This window comes from Crocuta crocuta, unplaced genomic scaffold, assembly GCF_008692635.1.
Source record: "Crocuta crocuta isolate KB4526 unplaced genomic scaffold, BGI_CrCroc_1.0 scaffold19, whole genome shotgun sequence".
In the NCBI taxonomy this organism is placed as follows: Eukaryota; Metazoa; Chordata; class Mammalia; order Carnivora; family Hyaenidae; genus Crocuta; species Crocuta crocuta.
In genome coordinates, this window is record NW_027551565.1 from 2,909,670 (window position 1) to 2,931,938 (window position 22,269).

At 38.5% G+C, this 22,269-nt stretch overlaps 1 protein-coding gene and 1 long non-coding RNA gene across 2 annotated transcripts in view; one reads left to right on the top strand and one right to left on the bottom strand.

Annotated features, from left to right (window-relative positions):
• Positions 1-6,038, top strand: part of MME (membrane metalloendopeptidase) — a 96,121-nt gene extending 90,083 nt beyond the window's left edge. The window contains exon 22 of the mRNA XM_077750092.1: positions 4,812-6,038. Coding sequence (XP_077606218.1) covers positions 4,812-4,911 — 100 coding nt within the window. The 3' untranslated portion in view covers positions 4,912-6,038. The remainder of the gene's footprint in view (positions 1-4,811) is intronic.
• A 16-nt stretch (positions 6,039-6,054) lies between these two features.
• LOC144219986 (uncharacterized) overlaps positions 6,055-22,269 on the bottom strand; it is a 53,927-nt gene continuing 37,712 nt past the window's right edge. Inside the window, exon 4 of the long non-coding RNA XR_013331568.1 lies at positions 6,055-9,622. This is a non-coding gene — a long non-coding RNA (uncharacterized LOC144219986). The remainder of the gene's footprint in view (positions 9,623-22,269) is intronic.

Genomic DNA, 22,269 nt, shown 5'->3' on the forward strand with positions numbered 1-22,269 from the left:
AAAGATGTCCCTTTGACTATTTTTCATTTAAAGCAAGAGAAGTATGTGTTGTTGTTTTTTTTTTCCAAAGGGTAAATGGAATGCCAACCCTTTGTCAAGGAAATTATTATTTTCTCTGGAGGTAAAGGGATTTCCTTGGCAAAAGGTTGAGGTTACATTTAGTTTTGGAAACAAGCTGCTTCCTGGCTGTACAGAGTAAAACATATTTTTTAAAGAGCCTTAAAAACTAATAGACACTGAATTGCTATTGAAAAATTGTGCATAGTGGGTTGTGTAGAAACATTTCTTAAATAAAGGGAGATTTTGTAAGCTTGCACTTAAATAGTCACAGTATTAACAACAAAAGGCAAAATATAATTTGATATCAAGCTGAATCTATAAAACAGTTTGTTAGGTCTGAGCTGTAATTGTTTTATTCTTCCTAACTAAAGTCTTATGTACTTTTACACAAACCTCAAAAACTTTAGTATTTAAAACAAAAACATTTCCCCTTGAGGTTCTAAACACTGAACTCACAATTTAAATGCCTTCTTTTTGGAAATTCAATTTTTCTTAGCCATCTGCAGTCACTTAGAATGGTTGTTATGCTGATATTTACCATATAAACGACAGATGTGTTTCCAAAGTTATTCAGATGTAATACTTCTAAACAGTCTAAAAGGGTCTGATACTTGTTTTAAACCAAATCTGAAGGGACAAAGTGATACCAATGTAAATAGTAAAGTAATAGTAATATAGATGCTTAAAGTAATATAGATGCTTAAATTGCTAGGGGCACCTGGGTGGCTCAGTCGGTTAAGCATACGATTTAGGCTCAGGTCATGATCTTGTAGTCCGAGACTTCAAGTGCCACGTTGGGCTCTATGCTGACAGCTCAGACCTGGAACCTGCTTCAGAGTTTGTGTCTCCCTCTCTCTATGCCCCTCCCCTGCTCACACACTGTCTCTCTCTCTCTCTCAAAAATAAATGAACAGTTAAGAAAAATTTTGTAAAATAGATGCTTAAATTGCTCGATAATTATCTTCCAGTCAGAATATAAGAGCACTTTATAAAACTAACACTACTAATAAAGCAAGAAATTTTTCCCACAGGTTAATTCCTAATACTTTTTGTAAGATACTCTTTATAGTGTTTTATGTAGACATTTCCAAGTAATATGGTGATTTTGTTCCCTATTATTCTATGATTTAATATGCAAATGTTAAATCCTCTTTGAAATACTAATATTTCCTCCATATACCTTAAATATTAGCATTGGTTTTTGATATTTTGTAAATGTCAGTTTGGATTTTGGTAAATCTTGTAGAATTCCTGTTAGCACTTGTTAATCCATAGTAGAGCATAAGCTGATCGATGTGACCTTATTGTAATAAAATCATCAACAACAGTTAATGATAAGTACTGGATAGTTAACTTATGAATGAAACTAGTCAACCTTGTAACCAAGTCATTCATTTAAAAGAAGGAACAAAGGGTTATCAGAAGACCAATTAATTGCAAAAAGTTCATTCAATAATTTAAAAATCCAGTTAAGTGTAGGCAGGAGTAGTCTTCTTGGTCACTTCTATCTCTTAAATGTTTTTAAAACAAGTGATTATTTGCCAAGGGAATAAACAACAGTAGTACAATAAAACATTTTATACAAAAAAGTAAAACTTTCAAGTAAATCACTTTAAGAAATAATTAATAAAAGTCATTTATCTTTGTTATTATAAACACATACACTACAGTTTTCATGTAGCATGAAATTCAGGTAAGTATTTTATATAGTATTAATGAAATAGGACCCCACTCTTAAGAGAAGGGATTCATTTGATTAATAATGTATCCACTTTCTGAAAGAGATTATTTATGTCATCCATCCAAAGATTTAACGTAAACAACAAGGCATTAATTAGAGTCGTAGGAAGGTAAGTGAAGTCCTGGTACATTGTTGACCTAATTATTCAGAATCAAATTGTCTAAGCGAAGCTTTGGATGCAAAGAGAAGAGCTAGAAGGGAAAGGAAGAGCTAAGTGTGCCTTAGGTTGAGTGTTGGTGCATTGCTAACGCCCATTGGTGTTTTGTGAAGACTTCCCTTTTTTGAGGTGTGTGTGTATGTGTGGGTGTGTTTAATTTCCTTAATATTTTTATGACAAATGTAGAATTAGGTCATGGATTTGGACATTTTACTGAAGTACTTGTCCCCATGTGATTATATCTAACCCACAATCCTTTTTTTAAAAAGGTTTACTAAAATGAAAACAAAAAAGAGCAACTCCTCCAGTCAGTGACTCTCAGATGATCTCCCTGTCCATCAGGGAGCTTCCTCCTCAGTTTGGGGAACAATCAGGCCACCATGATGACTGTCACTCAGCTAGGATATAGGGCTTCCTAAAGTAGAAAGGGGATTGAATTAAATGAATCAAAGCATCTCTCAGTCTCAGAACTGATGAGCCCAGAAACTTTAAAGACCAATACAAATTCCTGATGTCTAACATCCTTTTATTCTTTGGAGCACCTGGCTGGCTCAGTCAGTAGAACATGCAACTCTTAGTTGTGGGGTCATGAGTTTGAGCCCCACATTGGGTATAGAGATTACTAAAAATGAAATAAAATACTTTTATCCCTGCATATAATCACTTTAGACCACGTATCAAGTAAATTTGTTCTTAACTTTTAGATGTAAGAAATGACACATTTATTATTATTATTATTATTATTATTACTATAATAGTAAATTAATTCAATCTCCAAGCTCCAGACCTAAACAAGGAAGTAAGAAATTTAATTTCTGTAGTTTTCGGTGTACTCCTTTTTAGGATTGTACAGGAATCTGAAGACCCAGTGGTCACTGCTGATATTCCTACAGTTCAAGGGCTCCATCTGAAGTCAGGTGGCTCCATTTCCTCCGGGTGGTCACGGGCAATGGCTCCTGTGGTCACAGCTCTGGCTCCCACCCCACCTCAACTCCCTGCCCCCCAATACCAGGCAGATACCTAGTAATCTTTAGGACTCTTCGAGGAGCACTAAAAAACCACACACAGCCAGAAGAGGCTTACATTCTCCCTGAAGGATAAGGGAGTTGTGATGTTGGGGATTGAGAGACAGTTGATGTGATAATGGTTGACACATTAGGAAGTCAGACTTTCAGAAATTAGTTATCATTCAGAAATTCAGTTATCATTCAGGAATTTAGTTATCTTTCCTGGAATGGGGATAAGGAAAGCAAATGCTTGCTTTCTCACATAGTTGGTTGTAGCAAATCAACAAAAATGCCAAGCAGTGTTTCTCTTTATAATTCCCTATTCCTCATATACATGCAATCACCATGACCAGCTGACAGACTAATGTATTCAGTATGTATGTACTGAGTCCCACGGGGAGGGTCGCAGAGAGCAAGAGATACACAGTATTTTGCCCTCACATTACAGTGTAGTGGTTATATCAGGAAGTAAAGAAGAAGGACAAAGCATTGTGAACCGAGAGGGCTCCCACAGGTGGAAGGCACTAATCTGGACATTATTCGAAGGAAGTCTCTGAGGAGGGGTGTTTAAGTGGAGGCATAAAGGCTGAGAAGAGTGAGTCATGTAGTCACTGGGGAGTAAACTTTCCAGGGAGTATGGTCAGTGGGAGCAGAAAGCGCTGAAGAGAGAAAGACATTGGCTGGTTTGATGAATGGAAAGTAGGTCGGTGTATGAGAGAAACGGGAAGAAGAACAAACGTACTATGAGGAAGCCGGGAAGGTAGGCTGGAGCCAACAGAACATTGGAAGCCACGGAAAGGAAGCTGAATTTCATTCAAGACCCTGGAAAATTTTAAATAAGGGATTTAGGGGATTTCATTTAAATCTTAAAGATCACTCTGCTGTGTGGAGAATGGGTTAGAGGAGATAAGAGTGCAAAGATTTACACTTAGCACATCTGCCACGTAAGGAGATCTCAGTAATTAGAACATACTGTCTTGTCACTTGCTTGAGGTCTTCCCACCACCCTGGTCTGTTTGCCTCCCTGCCCTTCCTCCCAACCCAAGGTGGGTGTGGTGAGGTGGCCCCAGTGGGAAGAGAAGGGAAGGAGCTGGTTTGGGGTTGATGTGAAAACACCGCCTCTGCATCGCTCACTGTACTGACCTATCTCTCTCCTCAAATGTTGCTTGGTGCCGACTGTTGGGTTAGACAGTGTTGTTTTTGCCCATTGGGGTCAGAGATAAGAAGAAATTGACTTTCTGCCAGCCCTTTCCAGTTACTCGGGCTGAATCCAGTTTCTGATATCTATGGAGTTCTTTTGGAAAAAAGGAAAATAATTATCTTCCTTATTAAATCAAATCAACGAATATCTATTTGAAGTCTGCTAAACTTAAGTTATTGTGAGAGCCCTTCCAAAAGGTAACGAATACTCATGATTTTATTTTTGGCCAGACTCTTCGTTATATAACTGCGATTCCAAATATGAATTATTTATTTATTTTACAACATGTATGTCTTACCTTACATGTATACCCTCGGCAACCTTAAGATGCAGGTACTATTATTATATGCATTTTACAGAAAAGGGAAGTGAAGCACAGAGAGGTGAAATAGACACAACTTACAACCAGGATTCAAGCCATACTGTCTTCAAAATCTTTGCTCCTAACTCCTGTGCTTTGTTACCTGTCCATATAAAAATTCTGTTAATGAATAATGAATTTATTCTACTAGTCTCTTTATTATTATTATTCTCTTAAACTGTAAGTTTCAAATTCCCTCAATACAGAGAAATTTTGTAGAGGTCCTCTTATCTGGTATGGACATCAGTATCAAATGCTGATGGTGATTTTTATTTGTTTCACAGAATTATTGGGACTTTGCAGAACTCCCATGAGTTTTCAGAGGCCTATAATTGCCGCAAGAACTCATACATGAATCCAGAAAAGAAATGCCGAGTTTGGTGATCTTCAGAAAAAGCGACATGGCCTTTGGCTAGCCTTGCCAGCACCACGGAAAATGGGGAACTCTGTCCAAGAGAAAATGGGCCACCGAGGTCACTGTAATTACATGGGGGTAGTTAACAGAGATGAGAGAGCATCATTTAGAAATGAAGATAGTTTATTCTGGAAAAGGAATGGAGAGAGGAGGTGGGGGGGGGTCTGGTGTCTTATCAAATCAATCACTTCTCACTGTGTAAATAATGTTTTATGTCTATAGATATTACCATTTCTGTTTCTCATATGATCTGCCAGTTTGATGTCATCTCTTGAAAACAGTGTTAACCACTTGGTGTAGCCTGGGCTTTCTAATCAAAGGGAGAAAGAAGAGGTTGAAGACTACAGTGGGCTCTAAAAGCACAGCAGTGGCATGAGAGTTAAAAAACACATCATCTAATTACTTATTTTTATTTTTATTTGTAACATTTATGCTCCTGAAAAAATCTTCCAAAGAATTCTTATACATATTGGGGGCTTGGGACTTAATGTAATTTTAAACCAGTTTTGCCAATCATCAGTTATTCATCCTGAGATCATTGTATTTTAAGCTACTCTTAGGGCTAAAATGAATGTCTGAAACTGTTTTTCATTGTACCTGTTTTCACTGATATTGAAATTCTTAAGGCTCCCTGCAATTTTCTAAGCAATTTTATGTTCTCTCTCTCTCTCAAAACTTGATCTTTTTAAGAGATTTGTAGTAATGTATAAATAATAATTTTTATATTTAATTATTACATTTATGACTAAGTAATTATTATTATAGGTAATCATTGAATATCAAAGTTTTGGACAGTTATGAACCAAGATCTGTAAACTAATGTACAGATGAAGATTTGAGATTTTTAAACTTATAAATCATATTGATAAAAAGCTTTACGCACAAACTAGGGGGGAAAATGACCATTGGACAGTTGTCTAAAGATACATAAGACCTGTGGTTTCCAATCAGGATTTTCGGAATAAAATCTGTCCCTGAGGTGGCTCCGATAAAAGGGCATCTATATAGCTCTGCGTCTCTTTATCTTTTCGGGTTTGTCATCTGATGGAAATATTTTGATAATAAATTGAAATTGTGAGCTCATTACTCACTCAGACTACTGTGCCAGCTGTCTAGCTTTGGAAAGCGCATTTCTGAATATAAATGAGAGGCTTCCCCACCTCAGACAGACCTGCTTCTGAAATCCTAACTCACATAAGAGTTCTGGGAGGGGACTGTTTTGTCCCCGATAGGACCTCAGCTCTTGAGGCTTTTATGTTCTTCTCTTTTCCTGTCCTTTTGGCTAGTTTGGTTCATTTTGTTACTTGACAATATTTTACAAAAGAGGCATGCTTCCAACATCCTTATTCTTCCTAACAAAATGAAACTGAGGGAATTTTTGTTCAGAATATGAGTGTTGGTTTTCTTGCTTCTTGAAAGATGCCCATTGACTTTTTGGAAAAAAAAGTTACTGAAATATAACATACACAACAGTTTCATAAAGCATAAGTGCACCCAGCTCAGTGAACTTTCTGCTACTGAACACAGCCCTGTAATCAGCACCTTTAAGAAACAAAACATTACTAGTGCCTTACAAGTCCCTTCTTCCAACCACCATTTCACTCCTCCAAGGACAACTACCATCTGACTTTTAATATCATACATTAGTTTTAATCAATTAGTATGTATTCTTTGGTGTCTGGCTTCTTTCACTCAGTATTACATTTGAGATTCATCTATGTTGCTGCATTTGACTGTGCATCTTTCGTTCTCATTGCTCAGTAATATTCTGTTGTATGATGATACAGTTCACCCATTCCATTGTTGATAGGCACTTGAGAAGTTTCCAGTTTGTGGCTGTTACAAACGGTGCCATCTTTTTTAACTTGAGATCATTGTAATGGGCTCATTTCCACACATATTTCTTAAAGTTATTATAAATATTGAAAATACAGTTTTAAACTAGCCATGGATATCCTTATCTCTTCCTATATCACTACCACCTTTATCATGGACAATTCAAAGTATACTTACGGGTACCTTTCTTTAAAATAAACTGAAAACACGTTTAAGTAGTATTGGCAATTGGAGCAATAGGAGTGTTCAGTTCTGAGGAGAACAACTATCTTTGAGTCATTTAATATCTATCCCAGCTGAAGAGCAACTAGTACAAATCATAAAAAGACACTAGACTCCTCACTCTTTAAAATGTCAGACTCCCATCCCTAAGGAAGGACTTGAGTGAAATTTTATTGGGGGGAAAAAGATACCTCTCTAGTGCCTGGATCTCCTGTGTCTAGAAATAGCAGATTTCCTGAGATTAAGGGATACACCAAAGTGAGAAGGCCAAAACTTTCCCCTCCCTCACGCATGAGGATATTATTAATCTTAAGTGGCACTGTTGAGTTGTATGGATCTCTCTCAAACAATCCCAATCCTTTGGAGTTGTTCTCTCAGGTAAGGCCTATCTAATCGCACACATAAATCCAATTTCACCATGGATGAATCCTGGTCAAGGAAAGAGTTTAGAAGCTGAAACATTAAGAGTTGGGAGCCAATAGGGGCGCCCGGGTGGCTTAGTCGGTTAAGCGTCCGACTTTCGCTTGGGTCACGATCTCGCGGTTCGTGGGTTCGAGCCCCGCGTCGGGCTCTGTGCTGACTGCCAGCTCAGAGCCTGGAGTCTGTTTCAGTCTGTGACTCCCTCTCTCTCTGACCCTCCCCTGCTCACGCCGTCTCTCTCTCTCCTAGAAATAAATAAAAAATATTTAAAAAAAAAAAAAAAAAAAGAGTTGGGAGCCAATAGAACTCAGGGATGAGGACAGAAAGAGTTTCTCAGCAGCCACCCTTGGTAAGGAGTCTGCCTTCATGCTGCAGTGTCTATGTGGACTCTAGCTGTAAGGTGGAAAGGGTCCTGTCCTGGGAGAAGAATCTTCTCCTAGTCCTAGTCTTCCATTAATGACAAGGTGGCTTTGGACATTGGATCCATTCTCTTGGGCCTTTCTTTTTCCCACCTGAAGTAAAAGAAAATTAGATGCTATCTGTAGTTCTCAGCAGGAGAAGGAGAATGTATCCAGCACTTCTCTCTGTGTAATTTATCCCCCAGTTAAGAACGATTGTGTAAGAGAATTTCAAAACCCTCTTGTAAACACCTGAATCCAATTCAACCACATTATAGTTCAAAGGACAAGGACCAAAGTTTTATCTAGTTAGGGTTTATGCGGCTCTTAATTGTTTTCTTGAATGGAAGACATTTTCACAGATGGAGTTCTCAAAGTAGAGGATAACTGTTAGTTTGGAAATGAGACCCCATCCAGTCAAAGGTGGAAAATCAGAAGGTTTCATGGGTTCCAATCCCAAAAATACAAAATAAAAACAAATGTTTTTCATAGTGTTGCTTTTACACTTAGTCCAGTCTCCCCTAACCCCCATGTCAACCCCCCACAGCATTTATGTCTTAAAAAATGTTGAAGCCAATGTTAGCTTTTATCTCCGTAATCTTACACTTCCTGCCAGCTTCAAACTGGATCTTTGAAAAATGAATGATATAAGCTATTTCACCAATATTTTCTTATGTATGTCACCCCATTCTTCCAAAGATACTATCATTTTCTGATCTGATTTCTTTCCAAATATTCAGTGCAAAGGTTTCCAGATGGCATAGGAGTCACAGGCATAACCATATGACTTAGGCAGAAACCAAAAGGGTCTTTGTGCACCTTCCCTGGGCCAAAGGATTTGACTCGTGTTTAATCAGGTGACGAGAGGAGCCACATGGGACTAGTCTCAAAGTGGCACGTGTGTATTGCATTCTATTCTTTCCTTTAACAATGTTGTCTTAATTTTAACTCCTTTGTATTTGGAATTTCCTCTAAAACAGGGAGGAATACTACTGTTATTTTCAAGTTTATAGCCAAACTACTGTGCTTCTGTTTTGTTGACAAAGCAGAACATCTCGGTTGTACAAGAGAATCCTGACAGAAAAACGAGCATTGACTCCGCCAGAAATAACGATGGGCTCTCAGCTTGAACAGCGTAGGAGGATTGGAAGTCTAGCAATTGTGACTAAATTTTATATTTCTGAATTTCCTTTCTACCCAGAAACTAACAATAATTTTGTTCAGGTATAGGCATGTTAACATCTGATTCTACTCCTATAAATACACTTGGTGTCATCACTGAACTGATCATCTCCAATTATAATGCACCCTAAAAGTCCACTATGTATGCAGGAAGACAAAACTGGGGTCAAGTACGGTATCTGGATAATCAATTACCTTGGTGGAAGTCTTTCAACACACATGCTATCAATGCTCTATGTCTCCTGAAATATGGCATCAAAAATGTAATGCTAAGGTGTTCATGGCAACTTTACCTTTAATATCAAAGCAATAGGGAGGGAAAAAAAGAAATAGCATAATATGTTTAGATTTGTTCAAAGAAAATCAGAAGAGGATGGAATGTAGGTATGCATCATGATTTCAATTATGTTAAAATATTATTGCATAGAGAGGCACCTGGGTGGCTTAGTCGGTTGAGCGTCCGACTTTCGCTTAGGTCACGATCTCGCGGTTCATGGGTTCGTGGGTTCGAGCCCCATGTCGGGCTCTGTGCTGACTGCCGGCTCAGAGCCTGGAGCCTGTTTCAGTCTGTGACTCCCTCTCTCTCTGACCATCACCTGTTCACGCTGTCTCTCTCTCTCTCCTAGAAATAAATAAAACATTAAAAAAAATATTATTGCATAGAAACAGAGTTGGAAGAATATATGCCAAAAATTAAGAGGGAATATCTCTGAGTGGTAGTATTGCAGGTGATTCTTACTTCCTTCCCCCCAACCCCACTGCATTTTAAATATTTCTAAAAGGTGAAAACGTTACACTTTAAAGTCCTCTAAAAAATGTTATTTGGAAGAAAAGAGGAAGTAAAGTTGAGAAGATGGAAGGGAGAGGAATGAGGAGAAAATGGGCCCCCCAAAAAAAACCTAATTCCTGTGAATTTAAGATGTGTTCATTTACTTAAGAAGCTATTCAGTTTGGTAGCTCAGACAACTTAGACCCAAGGAATCCAAAGAAGTGGATCTTGGTCAGGAGCCCCCTTCTCCCACCACAGGCTAGATCTACTTCCCAAGGTGGCTTTGACACACTCTGCTTCTTACAGAGTCAGGGAATTTAAAGGATCTTCCCCTGACTGTGCTCCAGGTGATTTACTGAGAACAAAGCATGTGCTTCAGAGATTTTTTGTTCTTTTCTTCTCCCTAAAAGTGCTAAAGGTGGTCTGATCTTGCCACTTTCTCCCACCTGGTCTCCCCCCATACAGAACCCTAACATTTGCCAAATCCTGGCCAAGGTTAAGGTTACCGCATGAGACTGAAACAGTAGTTAGTAAATTATACAGTGATCAGACGTAAATGCTCCCTGCTCAGATGTGTAATCACAGCTTTTGTTGTAAACGTGAAGATCACACTCATGCTGGTTTAGCTAAAACTAGAGAGCTTGTTGATCCACAGTACCAAATGTGGGACATGTATGAGTAACCAGGCCTTTCTTTCCATGCGTCTTCCTCATTGTTGCAGACTCCCTTTCTCCAAAACAAAGCCGTGATGGTCAACTCTGCCCAGGCTCAAAGATCCTCTGCTTCCTTTCCAGGGGAAGGACAAGATTTAACTATAGTCCACATTTAACATCTTAGAGAAAAACCCAATGAAAATCCTAGAGAAAAAGCTTATTTTGAAAACATGACTATCCCAGCGGATAGGGAATGGGGAAGTGGTGATTGTAGAAATTGTCATCATCGATCCCCTTAGCCTACCCTCAGAGAAGAACAGTTTTCCAAAAGAAGAAAAGCACCATTCTTAATAGTGAAAGCAAAAGAAACATGTGCAAAACACTAGTAATACTAGATGCTTCTTAAACACTTTATAAAACATCTCGATTTGGATTATATTGTGCATATTACATTTTGAATAAGTGTCAACTTTAATTTTGTGTAATCAAAATGAAGACATACATGCATTTTAGTTAAATTTAATATTTAAGAAAATTGAAACTAATAAAAGAGGGGGAAGAAGAGAAATAATACCTATTATTTATAGTGAGCCAGACACATAATACAGGTTGTTTGTATAGAGTTTCCACTTAATATAACTAACCTGTGAGGTAATGTTGTACCTCTGTTTTATAGGTGGTGAATTTGAGTTTCACAAAGGTTAACTAATTTGCCCATATTCACACATGTAGTGAATGATAAGGCCGAGATATGCTGAAGCCCAAAATGCATATAAATGTACTATCAAAACTCTCTGCATCACTATGAAATGCATTCTAGCCTATGAAGATAAACTCATTTGTAGCTAATTCCCAAAATATTCCTTTAAAAAAAATTAATGAAAATGATATATTTTCCAATTACATTTCACTTTATATAAGCCTTCGTGATTTTTAAAAGAACATTAAGTATTTTGAAGTCACGTCGGTAGACGCTTAATGGAGCATCTGCTATGCTCAAGGTACTCTATTAGAAGCAACAATAAAAGGAGCTAGAAAACAAAAACAAGACAAAGGAACAGTCTTCAGCTGGCACTACACTTGTCCACTACATCCATTCACTTATTCATTGATGAAACATCAGGCACCTTTTATGTGTGATGCACTGTATCACACACAAAAGGGCCTGTTAGAAGACGGTCTTTTACTGGGCCCACCAGAAGATAAAAATAAATGAAGACAGCTGGCCTTTTAATATAGTAGAGACATCAAAAATTCACACAAATAAATGCAGCTGAATATGTGATGTGCCAAGAGATACAAGAAAGCAAAATTTGAGACTTCAGAAAACTTCTCTCCCAGCATGCCAGGCATTCTGGAAGAACTAACATTGAAGTTGCACTTGATCGTATAGAAGGGATTTTGACAATTGCAGGAAATACATTGGTAAAGTATAAAATTAGTTGACAAAAGAGCAAGAAGTCCCCAGTTACTCTGTTTAGCAATGAAAGACGCAGCAAAGTGGAGTCTGCACTCTAAGACTGACACAGTCATTCATTATTCACTGTTGGCGTTTTGACATGTCTCATAAGCATTTTTTGGAAGAAAAGCTTCCCTTATTTGTCCAGATATCAGACTATTCTCAAAGTTTATTCATCATTACTCCACATTGAAAGAGGTCCTGTTTATTTCTTGCATTTGCTAGAAGTTGTGTGATAAGGATATTAGTCATCCCAGGTCTCCTGGGAATTTTGAATCCTACTCTTATTCCAGTCCTGTTGCTAAATCACTACACTTAGCAAATAACTATTTCTCTACATCTCCATTGTCTGAGAATTAAAATCAGAGTTAAGATCAAAGCCTTTTCAAAACCAGAAGGCAGGCAGATGGAATATTTTGCAAACCAAACTCCTTGGAGATGACAAAAGATATCATCGTGCAGAGGAACTAGGGCACAGTGTTATGGAAAAAATCTGAATCCAGAGAGAGCCAGATAGACCCAGGGACACACAGGGTCAGAGCAACGACCAGCCAAATGGCTACACGGCAAGCATTTGGCTCCTCTAAGCCTCAATTTCCTCCTCTTCAAAATGGTCATAATCACAAGCACCTCTCAGGGAATGATATTGTACCCCTCGCCAGCAAATTGTATTTTCACCGGAATTGACATTGAAATACTTTGATGCTTACCTCTGACTTTTCCTTGATGCTAATTAAGCCTGTCGGTCTTTAAAAACATGAGGGGTTTTAGCTAAAAGACTAGAATTTTGTTTTTTCTTTTTACCATGTTGTCTTTCATGTTGCTCTAGGTGAATCGTTTCCTTGATCCCTTTTTAAATCGCTTTCCTCACTAGACATTCTTGAAACAGAAAAGGCACAAAACCTGCGATCCTTTAAGTAGAAGAGGATTTCGTCAAAAGTAAAGAGCAAAAGCAATAACACTCGAAACAAAATCGAAGATTTGTGGATGACAATAATTTGCAGGAAAACAATTTAGGCAAGTTATCTTCACTTTGCTTCAACCCAGACACCGCAGAGAAGCTATATAACTTCTTTGAAACATAGTTTGCTCCAGTTAAGTGTAAAAATTTTTTATGTATGTCCACATACTAATTCCCAGGACCTGTGGATATGTTAGGGTACTGGGCAAAGGCGAATTAAAGGTTGCAAGAGGATTCAAGGCTGCTGCTGACCTGAGCTTCAGAAGGTGAGATTATCCACACAGGCCCAACGTAACCACAATGGTCATTAAAAATGAAAACGAAGGGGGCACCTGGGTGGCTCAGTCGGTTAAGCGTCCGACTTCAGCTCAGGTCATGATCTCATGGTTCGTGGGTTCGAGCCCCGCGTCGGGCTATGTGCTGAGGAATAGCTCAGAGCCTGGAGCCTGTTTCAGATTCTGTGTCTCCCTCTCTCTCTGACCCTCCCCTGCTCATGCTGTCTCTATCTCTATCTCAAAAATAAATAAAACATTAAAAAAAATGAAAATGAAGGCAGTGGAGATCAGAGTGAAACCATGTGAGAGTTCCCCCATCAGCTGTGGCTGACTCTGAAGGCAAAGGAGGAGAGTCATAAGCTAAGGGAAGCAGTTGACTTCTAGAAGCTGTAAAAAGCAAGGGAGAACAGATTCTCCCCTAGAACTTCCAGAAAGAACACAGCCCTACTGATGCTTTTTTTTTTTTTTTTTTTTGGCCCAGGGTGACCTCTTTCAGGTATCTGACCCACAGAATTGTAAAATAATGGATTTTTGCTCATTTCAACCATTAAGTTTGTGGTAGTTTGTTATAGCAGCTATAGAATATACATGATATAAATAAATATTCATTACATAATACTTCAGAATTATTTAAACGTTTTGAAAATTATGCTAAGCTCAGATATTATCCTCTAATAGCAAAATATATGCAACTATTTTAATATCAACAAATATTTACTCTTGTTCACTTACCTATTATTAGGTAGTGAAGTATATGGTATGACATCAATTTGAGATAACTAGATATGAATTTTCATTATTCTCCACTAATACAAAATTGTAACTGATTCGGGGCGCCTGGGTGGCTCAGTTGGTTAAGTGTCCAACTTTGGCTCAGGTCATGATCTCATGGTTTGTGGGTTCAAGCCCCACATGGGACTCTGTGCTGAAGGCTAGCTCAGAGCCTGGAGGCTGCTTTGGATTCTGTATCTCCCTCTTTCTCTGACCCTCCCCTGCTCACGTTCTCTCTCTCTCTCTCAGAAATAAATAAAAACATTAAAAATTTTTTTTAATTAAAAAAACAAATTGTAACTGATTCACACACAAGAAGACTAAAACATTGGTCTTCATAAAATAAACATAATTCATCTTAGCTAAGGTTAGGTATCTGACACTTAACAAGCCTTGCCTATCACCCACCTTTCATCTCAGCATGCAAACTAATTAACCAGCAACAGGGCCTTCCCTATCTAAGCACTAATATGTCAGGAAAATATTTATGGCTTTATCCACCAAAGTAGCTAAAATATAAATTGTTTAAGCAAAGCTTTGAGAAAATAGAAACCCAGGACCATGGAAATACTAATCATAAAGCAGCCTTGAGATTTTACTGTACTTGGCATATTGCATTTTCCTGAAAGGTTATTTATAGGTATTATTTTTGCCTTAGGGCAAGCTAATAAATTGCTGTGTTCTCAGGAACTTCTGTACTTCAGCCTCAGGAGTATGTCATAAAAAAGACATATTGCCCTAATGCAACATTAAAAATAAAGAGGAGATAGTCACCCTGAGAAGTGCATGCTGTCCTTGGTAGCAACACCAAGAATGTTCCTGATTTTTCAATGTATAACACCTGTAACCTCCACAGGTCCATCGTTCAGGGCTTCTTCAACTCTTACTGAGTTCTACAGATGGAAAAATAAATGAACAAAGCCCACCCTGTGGTATGCTAGAGCCAGCTATTGGCAGCTGATGAGAGCTGATTTTTAAATTTTTATGAGTTTTGTGAGCCATTTGATATCATTTTGGAAGCTTGAGATCAGCTAACACTACACATCAGGGTTGGCTCCTTGGTTGATTGCTTTTTCCCAGAGAGTCAGCTGTTCAGCATTTACCAGCATGCCCTTGGCATAACCAAAGGCAACCCACAACCTAGTAAGTGAAACCAGGGTAGCCATCGAAAGTAACACAACCTTGGGGCGCCTGGGTGGCTTGGTCGGTTAAGCGTTGGACTTTCGCTTAGGTCATGATCTCGCGGTTCGTGGTTTCGAGCCCCGCGTCGGGCTCTGTGCTGACAGCCAGCTCAGAGCTCAGAGCCTGGAGGGTGTTTCAGTCTGTGACTCCCTCTCTCTTTGGCCCTCCCCTGCTTGCGCTGTCTCTCTCTCTCTCTTCTAGAAATAAATAAAAAACATTAAAAAAAAATAAAAAGAAAGTAACACAATCTAGAGGACTTCTTATATGTCTTCGATATAACGGATTAGTGTATTTGTAACTTTTTCCACAGATGGCTATAATTTTCTAATTCTACAATGTCAAAATTTTCCAATAGATGAATGTAAAGTGTCTCGAGAAAGGGCTGCCTTTCTCCAATTCACACAATGGCAACATGTAAGCTAATGCCAATTCGAGGGAGTTGACTTAAGTCAGAATAATTACGATATAGGATTTAGTTATGATGGAAATGATAAGGGAGTTCAAATGAGGGGACTACATCCACTTGCAATCATTTGCAAAGACATTAGTAAGAGGCATTATTAAGCTAGGTTTTAAAGATGGACAGATTTTTAAAGAGAAAATAGGAAGACAGGAATTTCAAGACAAAAGAAAAATGTGAGTCGAAGTTGGTAGCTGGGACAGTTCTCACAGAGCCAGCTGAGTTGTCTGAAACTAACCAGAAGAAAGTTCACTTCTCAAAGTAGTTTGGGGCCAAGTTATGGGGATCTAGAGTTCCAATCCAAAAAGTTTAAATGTTGTAAGTGTCTTTGAAACTTAAAGCCTGATTTTCTGCCGAGAAAGGGGATTGTGCTAATGTGAAACCAGACAGCTGGTAAACAGCACAAGAATTCATGTCTGTTTTCTTCACCACTGTACCTTTTGGGCTTGGTACAGCATCCGGTACTTTGTAGCACTCAAATTCTTTTCTGTTTGGACACCATGAGCTGAGGAGTTTATGTCGTATTTAATTCTACCACCAAACACACCTGTCAAAATAGTTTCAATATATTCCAACTAAGCTAGTCTCCAACCATTTTTTTAGTCATTTTATAAAGAGGCTTTTATTTCCTTTCCTCTGGTAAGACATTTTGCTAGACTAAAATTAACAGGTTAAAGTTCAAGGCAAGACTAATGATAAACAGACATAATTAGAATAGAAAATTGTGGCAAAAGGCTAGAACAAGGAAGACTTTTTTAGAAGTGTGGTTTAGATTCTGTTGTCGAGCCTTGAATCAGAAGCTGCAAATAGTACTCAAAGGGAGGTCAAGGCAACACAAAAGAAACAGTTGAATAGAAGAGAGGAAAGGATAATTTAGTGAAGAGGTTTACTTAATTTCAGCCTCAGAATCACCTGGTCCCTGAATAGAATGTGCAGACTACCTGGGTGGCTCAGTCAGTTGAGTATCCAACTCTTGATTTCAGCTCAGGCTCTGGACCCAAGGTTATGGGATCGAGCCCCACATCAGGCTCCATGCTGAGTATAAAGGCTACCTAGGTTTCTCTCTCTCCCCCCCCGCCCCTCTCCCCCACTCATAATCTCTCTCTCTCTAAAGTAAAAAGTGGTGAATCACTAAATTCTACTCCTGAAATCATTATTACACTATATGGTAACTAACTTGGGATTAAATAACATTTTTAAGAAATATTTTAAAAATAATAAAAATTAAAATTCAAAAAGGAAGTGTGCTATGCTGGATCCCCTCCTTCCTGTGGGAATTTGGGCAAATCATTGAAAAAGTCCAAGGGCAGTGAGGCAGCAAGGCTTGGAGCTCTATTAGATAAGGCCACAAGCACTAGATACAATAGATCAAGAACATTAAATATTCATAAAGCAGGGAGAGATGGTAGATAAAGTGTCACAGTAAATGTCACCAAACAGTTTCCCTTTGTCTTAACTGCCATTCATTATGTAGGAACAAATTCCCGATCTTCTCAACTTCCTCCCAAAATTTCTGAGAGTCCTCTGGGGACCACATACATGTTCCATGTCAAACGAAGTTCGGTACTCTTGACCACTCAACAACTCCTTCCTCTTTGGTTCCAGTTTTCTGCAAATATTTTTCCTTTTAATGCCAATTCCAAATGCAGTAACTGTGCCCCAGTGCTCACAAAGGGCACTACTGCTGCTAATCCCTACAAAAGGGACAGCCACAGCTACCTGTTCCCCGTGATCCAGCTCTCAGAGTGCCCATGCCAGACAGTGAGGACATTGTCATCTGACCTGAGGGCTCTGTGTCTTATTACTGCCAAAGATGCCAGTGTAGAATCTTTCCATTGCATCAACTACCATGTTATTGACATCTTGTGTTCCCATATCCCACAAATATTTTTATTTTTAAAGGGGGAGAATTTATATATATATATATATAACATGCTATAATTATACAATATATGGTGCTATGTAGTATAGACTATATATATATTTACATATACACACATACACATATATATTGTGTTTATTTGCTTTGTTATTCCACACCTCTTAAGACTCAAATTAGAACTAGGGGCAACATCTTGGTGGTGATGTACTGAGCTAGAATCTCCTTTCTCCTAAACCAAACTTTTTTTTTTTTAATTCCAGTATACTATACTATAACATACAGTGTTATATTAGTTTCAGGTGTACAATATAGTAATTCAACATCTCCTATAACCATCACTTGTGCTTATGACCAGTGTGCTCCTCAGTTCCCATCACCTATTTCACCCCTCCCCCTGCCCCTTCTCCCCTGTGATAACCATTAATTTGGTTTCTATAGTGAAGAGTCTGTTTCTTGGTTTGTCTCTCTGTCTCTTTTTTCTTCCTTTGCTCATTTGTTTTGTTTAGTTTTTGCCAAACCAAACTTTTAAATCTCAATTCTCACTGTCCTTAGGATAAATACCTTCTGTTAGACTCCTCAGTTCACTGTAAACAAATTCCTGTTGAGCACACCCCACCTTAGGGCTGATACTCAGCTGGTAGGCACCTATATGAGTGTGACCTGTGTTCACAACTGGCACCCATTCTGATTGGGTGGTAGAAATTATTTTGGACGTCCCAAATCCTAGTGTAAATACAATGGAGGCTCACAAAATGGCACTTTAAATATATTGCAGGAAAGTGCATTTTCCATGCATTAGTTCCTTAATAGAAAAATATAAGATTGCTGTATAATAATAAATGTATTGATTATTATTTCAAGGGGAGGTAATGCTTTTCCTTTGCAGGGATATTTACTATAGAGTAGTACAGGATATGACAAATAGATCCCTTCTGATACTGAAATGTGGCCTAATGTCCCAATGTGGTTAGTCAGGTAAAAACAGCTGTGCCCCCAGGGCCATTCTCCTTTTTTTTTTTTTTAATAACAGAATTTCTTGAGTTTTGTGAGCACATGGCTACTCACCTAGAAACTATATTTTCCATCCAGAAGTGGTTGGACACGTATTATGTTTCAGCAAATAGAATGTGAACAGAAGCACAGGATACAACTTTTGGATCTTATTATTTAAGGATATTGCTTGCACTCCATAGTACATCCTGGAACATATAAATGTGGTTCTGATGAGCTAGTTTCAATCTGGGGTGGTAAAGTCACAAGAGAGATAGACTCTGGGTCCCTGGGAAAGCTCACTCTGAGCCTATTCTGGACTACTGAATGAGAAAGAAACAAACTTCTATCTTGATTGAGTCTGAGTTTGTTTTATGAGAGGGAAGGGAGTCTGTTACAGCAGCTCAATCTGTGTGCTAACGAATACAAGGAGTCATTATGCAGTCATCTTTCTGGAAGGAAGAAACAAAAGTTTAAATATTATATATGAATGACTAGAGAAACTGTATGATACAATCTCAGGGATCATGCAGCCAATGTAAGACTAACATCTATTGAGAAGAATAACTGTGGACTTAAGCTTTAGATTTTATACACTACAAACCATATGATGTTATGGAAGTCAATCTTATTCAGGATCTAATATGACAAAAGGGAATTATAGTAAAATAATCCAATACAGCTGGACAGTTTCCCTGGGTGTTCTTTGACCCATGATTGTTATCTGGCTCCTTCTAGCATCTTTATCCACCATCTGAGAATTCTTCACTTCCCACAATATTGATTGGGGGGAACATAGATATCCTGGAGAAATCCCATAGAACACCCAGGCCTAAAAGTGAGAGCCACAATTTTCACTCACACTTTATTGACCAGAACTCGTCAGAACACTGAGAAATGAGTCTGAAAAAGACTTAATTATCATTCATAAGTCATGACATTCACAGTTACTTCTGTAGCAGCCATTTTGACTGCTTTGGAAAGCAACAGCCTTAAATATATCAGTTATGATCTGTTGTCCCCTGAAACTTGTAGTCTTCCACAATTCTGTGAAATAGCCATGAAATATAAACTATAACATATGCCAGATAGGAAGGACTCAGAATAGTCCCTATTCTACAATATTGGCCCTAATTTTATCAAAGGTAAGAGGTTAGGGACACCTGGGTGGCTCAGTTAAGCATCTGACTCTTCATTTTGGCTCAGGTCATGATCTCATCTCGTGAGATTGAGCCCAGCATTAGGCTTCACACTGGGCATGGAGCCTGCTTAAGATTCTCTCTCTTCCTCTCTCTCTGCCTCTTCCTAGCTCGTTCTCTCTCTCTCTTTCTCTCTCAAAAAAAAAAAATGTTAAGAGCTTAAGATATATTTTCTCTTGTTCTTCTTCACCTGTTTTGCCCATCCCTCCACGCAATTTCCCTCTGGCAACCACCAGTTCTCTATATCTACGAGTTTTGTTTATTTTTTATTTGTTTTTTAGATTCCATATTTAAGTGAAATCATATGGCATTTGTCTTTCTTTGTTTAACTTATTTCCCTTAGCATAATACCATCAAGCTTTATCTATGTTGTCTCAAATGGCAAGATTTCATTCTTTTTATGGCTGACCAGTATTCTGTTGTATACACATATAACACACCTTCTTTATCCATTCATCCATTGATGGACACTTAGGTTGTTTCCATATCTTGGCTTTGGTAAATAAGGCTGCAATAAATATAGGGGTACATATATATTTTTTTAATTAACATCTTCTTCCTTCTTTCCTGCCTGTCTTCCTGCCTTCCTGCCTTCCTTCCTTCTTCTCTCTCTCTTTCTTTCTTCTTTTTTATAAATACCCAGAGGTGGAATTACTAGATCATATGTTAGCTCTCTTTTTAATTTTTTTGAGGAACCTCCATAGTGTTTTCCACAGGGCTGCAGCAATTTACATTCTCACCAACAATGCATGAAGATTCCCTTTTCTCCACATCCTCATCAACACTTGTTACTTCTTGGTGTTTTTGATAATAGCCATTCTAACAGGTGTGAGGTAATATCACATTATGGTTTTGATTTGCATTTCCCTGATGATTAGTGATATTGAGTATCTTTTCATGTGCTTGTTGGCCATCTGTATGTCCTTTCTGGAAAAAAAAAAAAGGCCATTCAGATCCTCTGGGTTTTTTTTTTTTCTTTTTCTTTTTTAATATTCTTATTTATTTCTAGGAGAGAAAGAGAGAGACAGCGCGAGCAGGGAAGGGTCAGAGAGAGAGGGAGACACAGACTCTGAAATAGGCTCCAGGCTCTGAGCTGGCAGTCAGCACAGAGCCCGATGCGGGGCTCGAACCCACAAACCGCGAGATCATGACCTAAGTGAAAGTTGGATGCTTAACCGACTAAGCCACCCAGGCGCCCCCTCTGAGTTTTCTAAATATAAAATCAAATCATCTGCAAATAGTGACAGTTTTATTTCCTCCTTTCCAATTTTGATGGCTTTTATTTCTTTTTCCTGCTTCATTTCTGTGGCCAGGACTTCCATACTGTGTTAAACAGAAGTGGAAAGAGTGGGCAAGCTTGTCTTTTTCCTGATCATAAAGGAAAAGCTTTCAGCTTTTCACTGTTGAGTATGATGTTAGCACTGGGTTTATCATATATGGGCTTTGTATTATGTTGAGGTACTTTCTATCAACACTCACTTGGTTGAGAGTTTTTATCATAAATGGATGTTGAATCTTGTCAAATAATTTCTCTACATCGATTGAAATGATCATATGATTTCAATCCTTCATTTTGTTAATGTAGTATATCATGCTAATTTATCATAAATCCTGCTGGCCTCCAGACCAGGGGATCTGGAGGTGGCCCCTTGGAGACATTTGTAAAAATTGGGGTTCCTCTCCCTTCTGAGGGGTACTGACAAACTGCAGTGAGGCCAAGGGACAGCAAAGATGATGTCTCCTGGCCTATATTCCCTGAAAATACCTCCATAGCCTCAATATGTGTGACTAACCTGATGTCTGCCCCTCAGGCTGAAGCTCCAAGACAAGTAAGTATGCTTTTTTCCCAGGAAAACTGAGGTGTGTTTCCATCTGCTGTCTACCCAGTGCCCTGGAGATGGCAGCCTGTCCAGAATTGTATCTCTGATTATTTCAGACACATGAGGCCCCAAAACACCATTCTGCCAGCCACCAGAGCCAGGCACACCAGGGGCATCTTCCCGTGTAAGCTGCTCACACCCAATGGCTTTGGCAAGACTCTGGGGATAGCACAGGGAGGGAACGGTGGCCCATTAGCTTTGGCTGGGCTATGGGAGCCATGAGGGGGCAACACCAAGGCATTTAAAAAGCTTCCAAGACTTTGGATATTCTTACTTTTAGAAGTTCTACCCTACTTCATATCAAACATATTGAAATGTACTTAGATTTCACATGAAATATAATTTATATGAGTTTACTTAAGTTTCATATTTTGGAGCCAAAAACATTTTTCAAGCTTAAAATATTTTATTGACCTTAACACTATATTGATAGAGTATTGGTCCTCCAAAGAATCATTCTCCAGATTCTCACAAAAGAAATTCCAGTGTAGCTCTGTGGTTCCGACATATAATGTTCCTTTGGAATGGAACATATGTTAAAACACTCTATTCTTTAAACACAGTGACCATATAAGTCACTACACTCACTTGGGAAACCAAAGAAGCTGGAATAGGATTGGTAGATAAGGGTAACCTAACATGATGAGGAGGCCAAGAGCCATTCACGCAATGTGGGTCTGAAGGCTTGATGGTTCTTGAGTGTTCTCAGAATGTGATTGTGGGAACAAGTTAGGCATATTTAAATGGGTCTAGAGATTTGAAAAGGGATTTAGTTTTATGTAGAAACA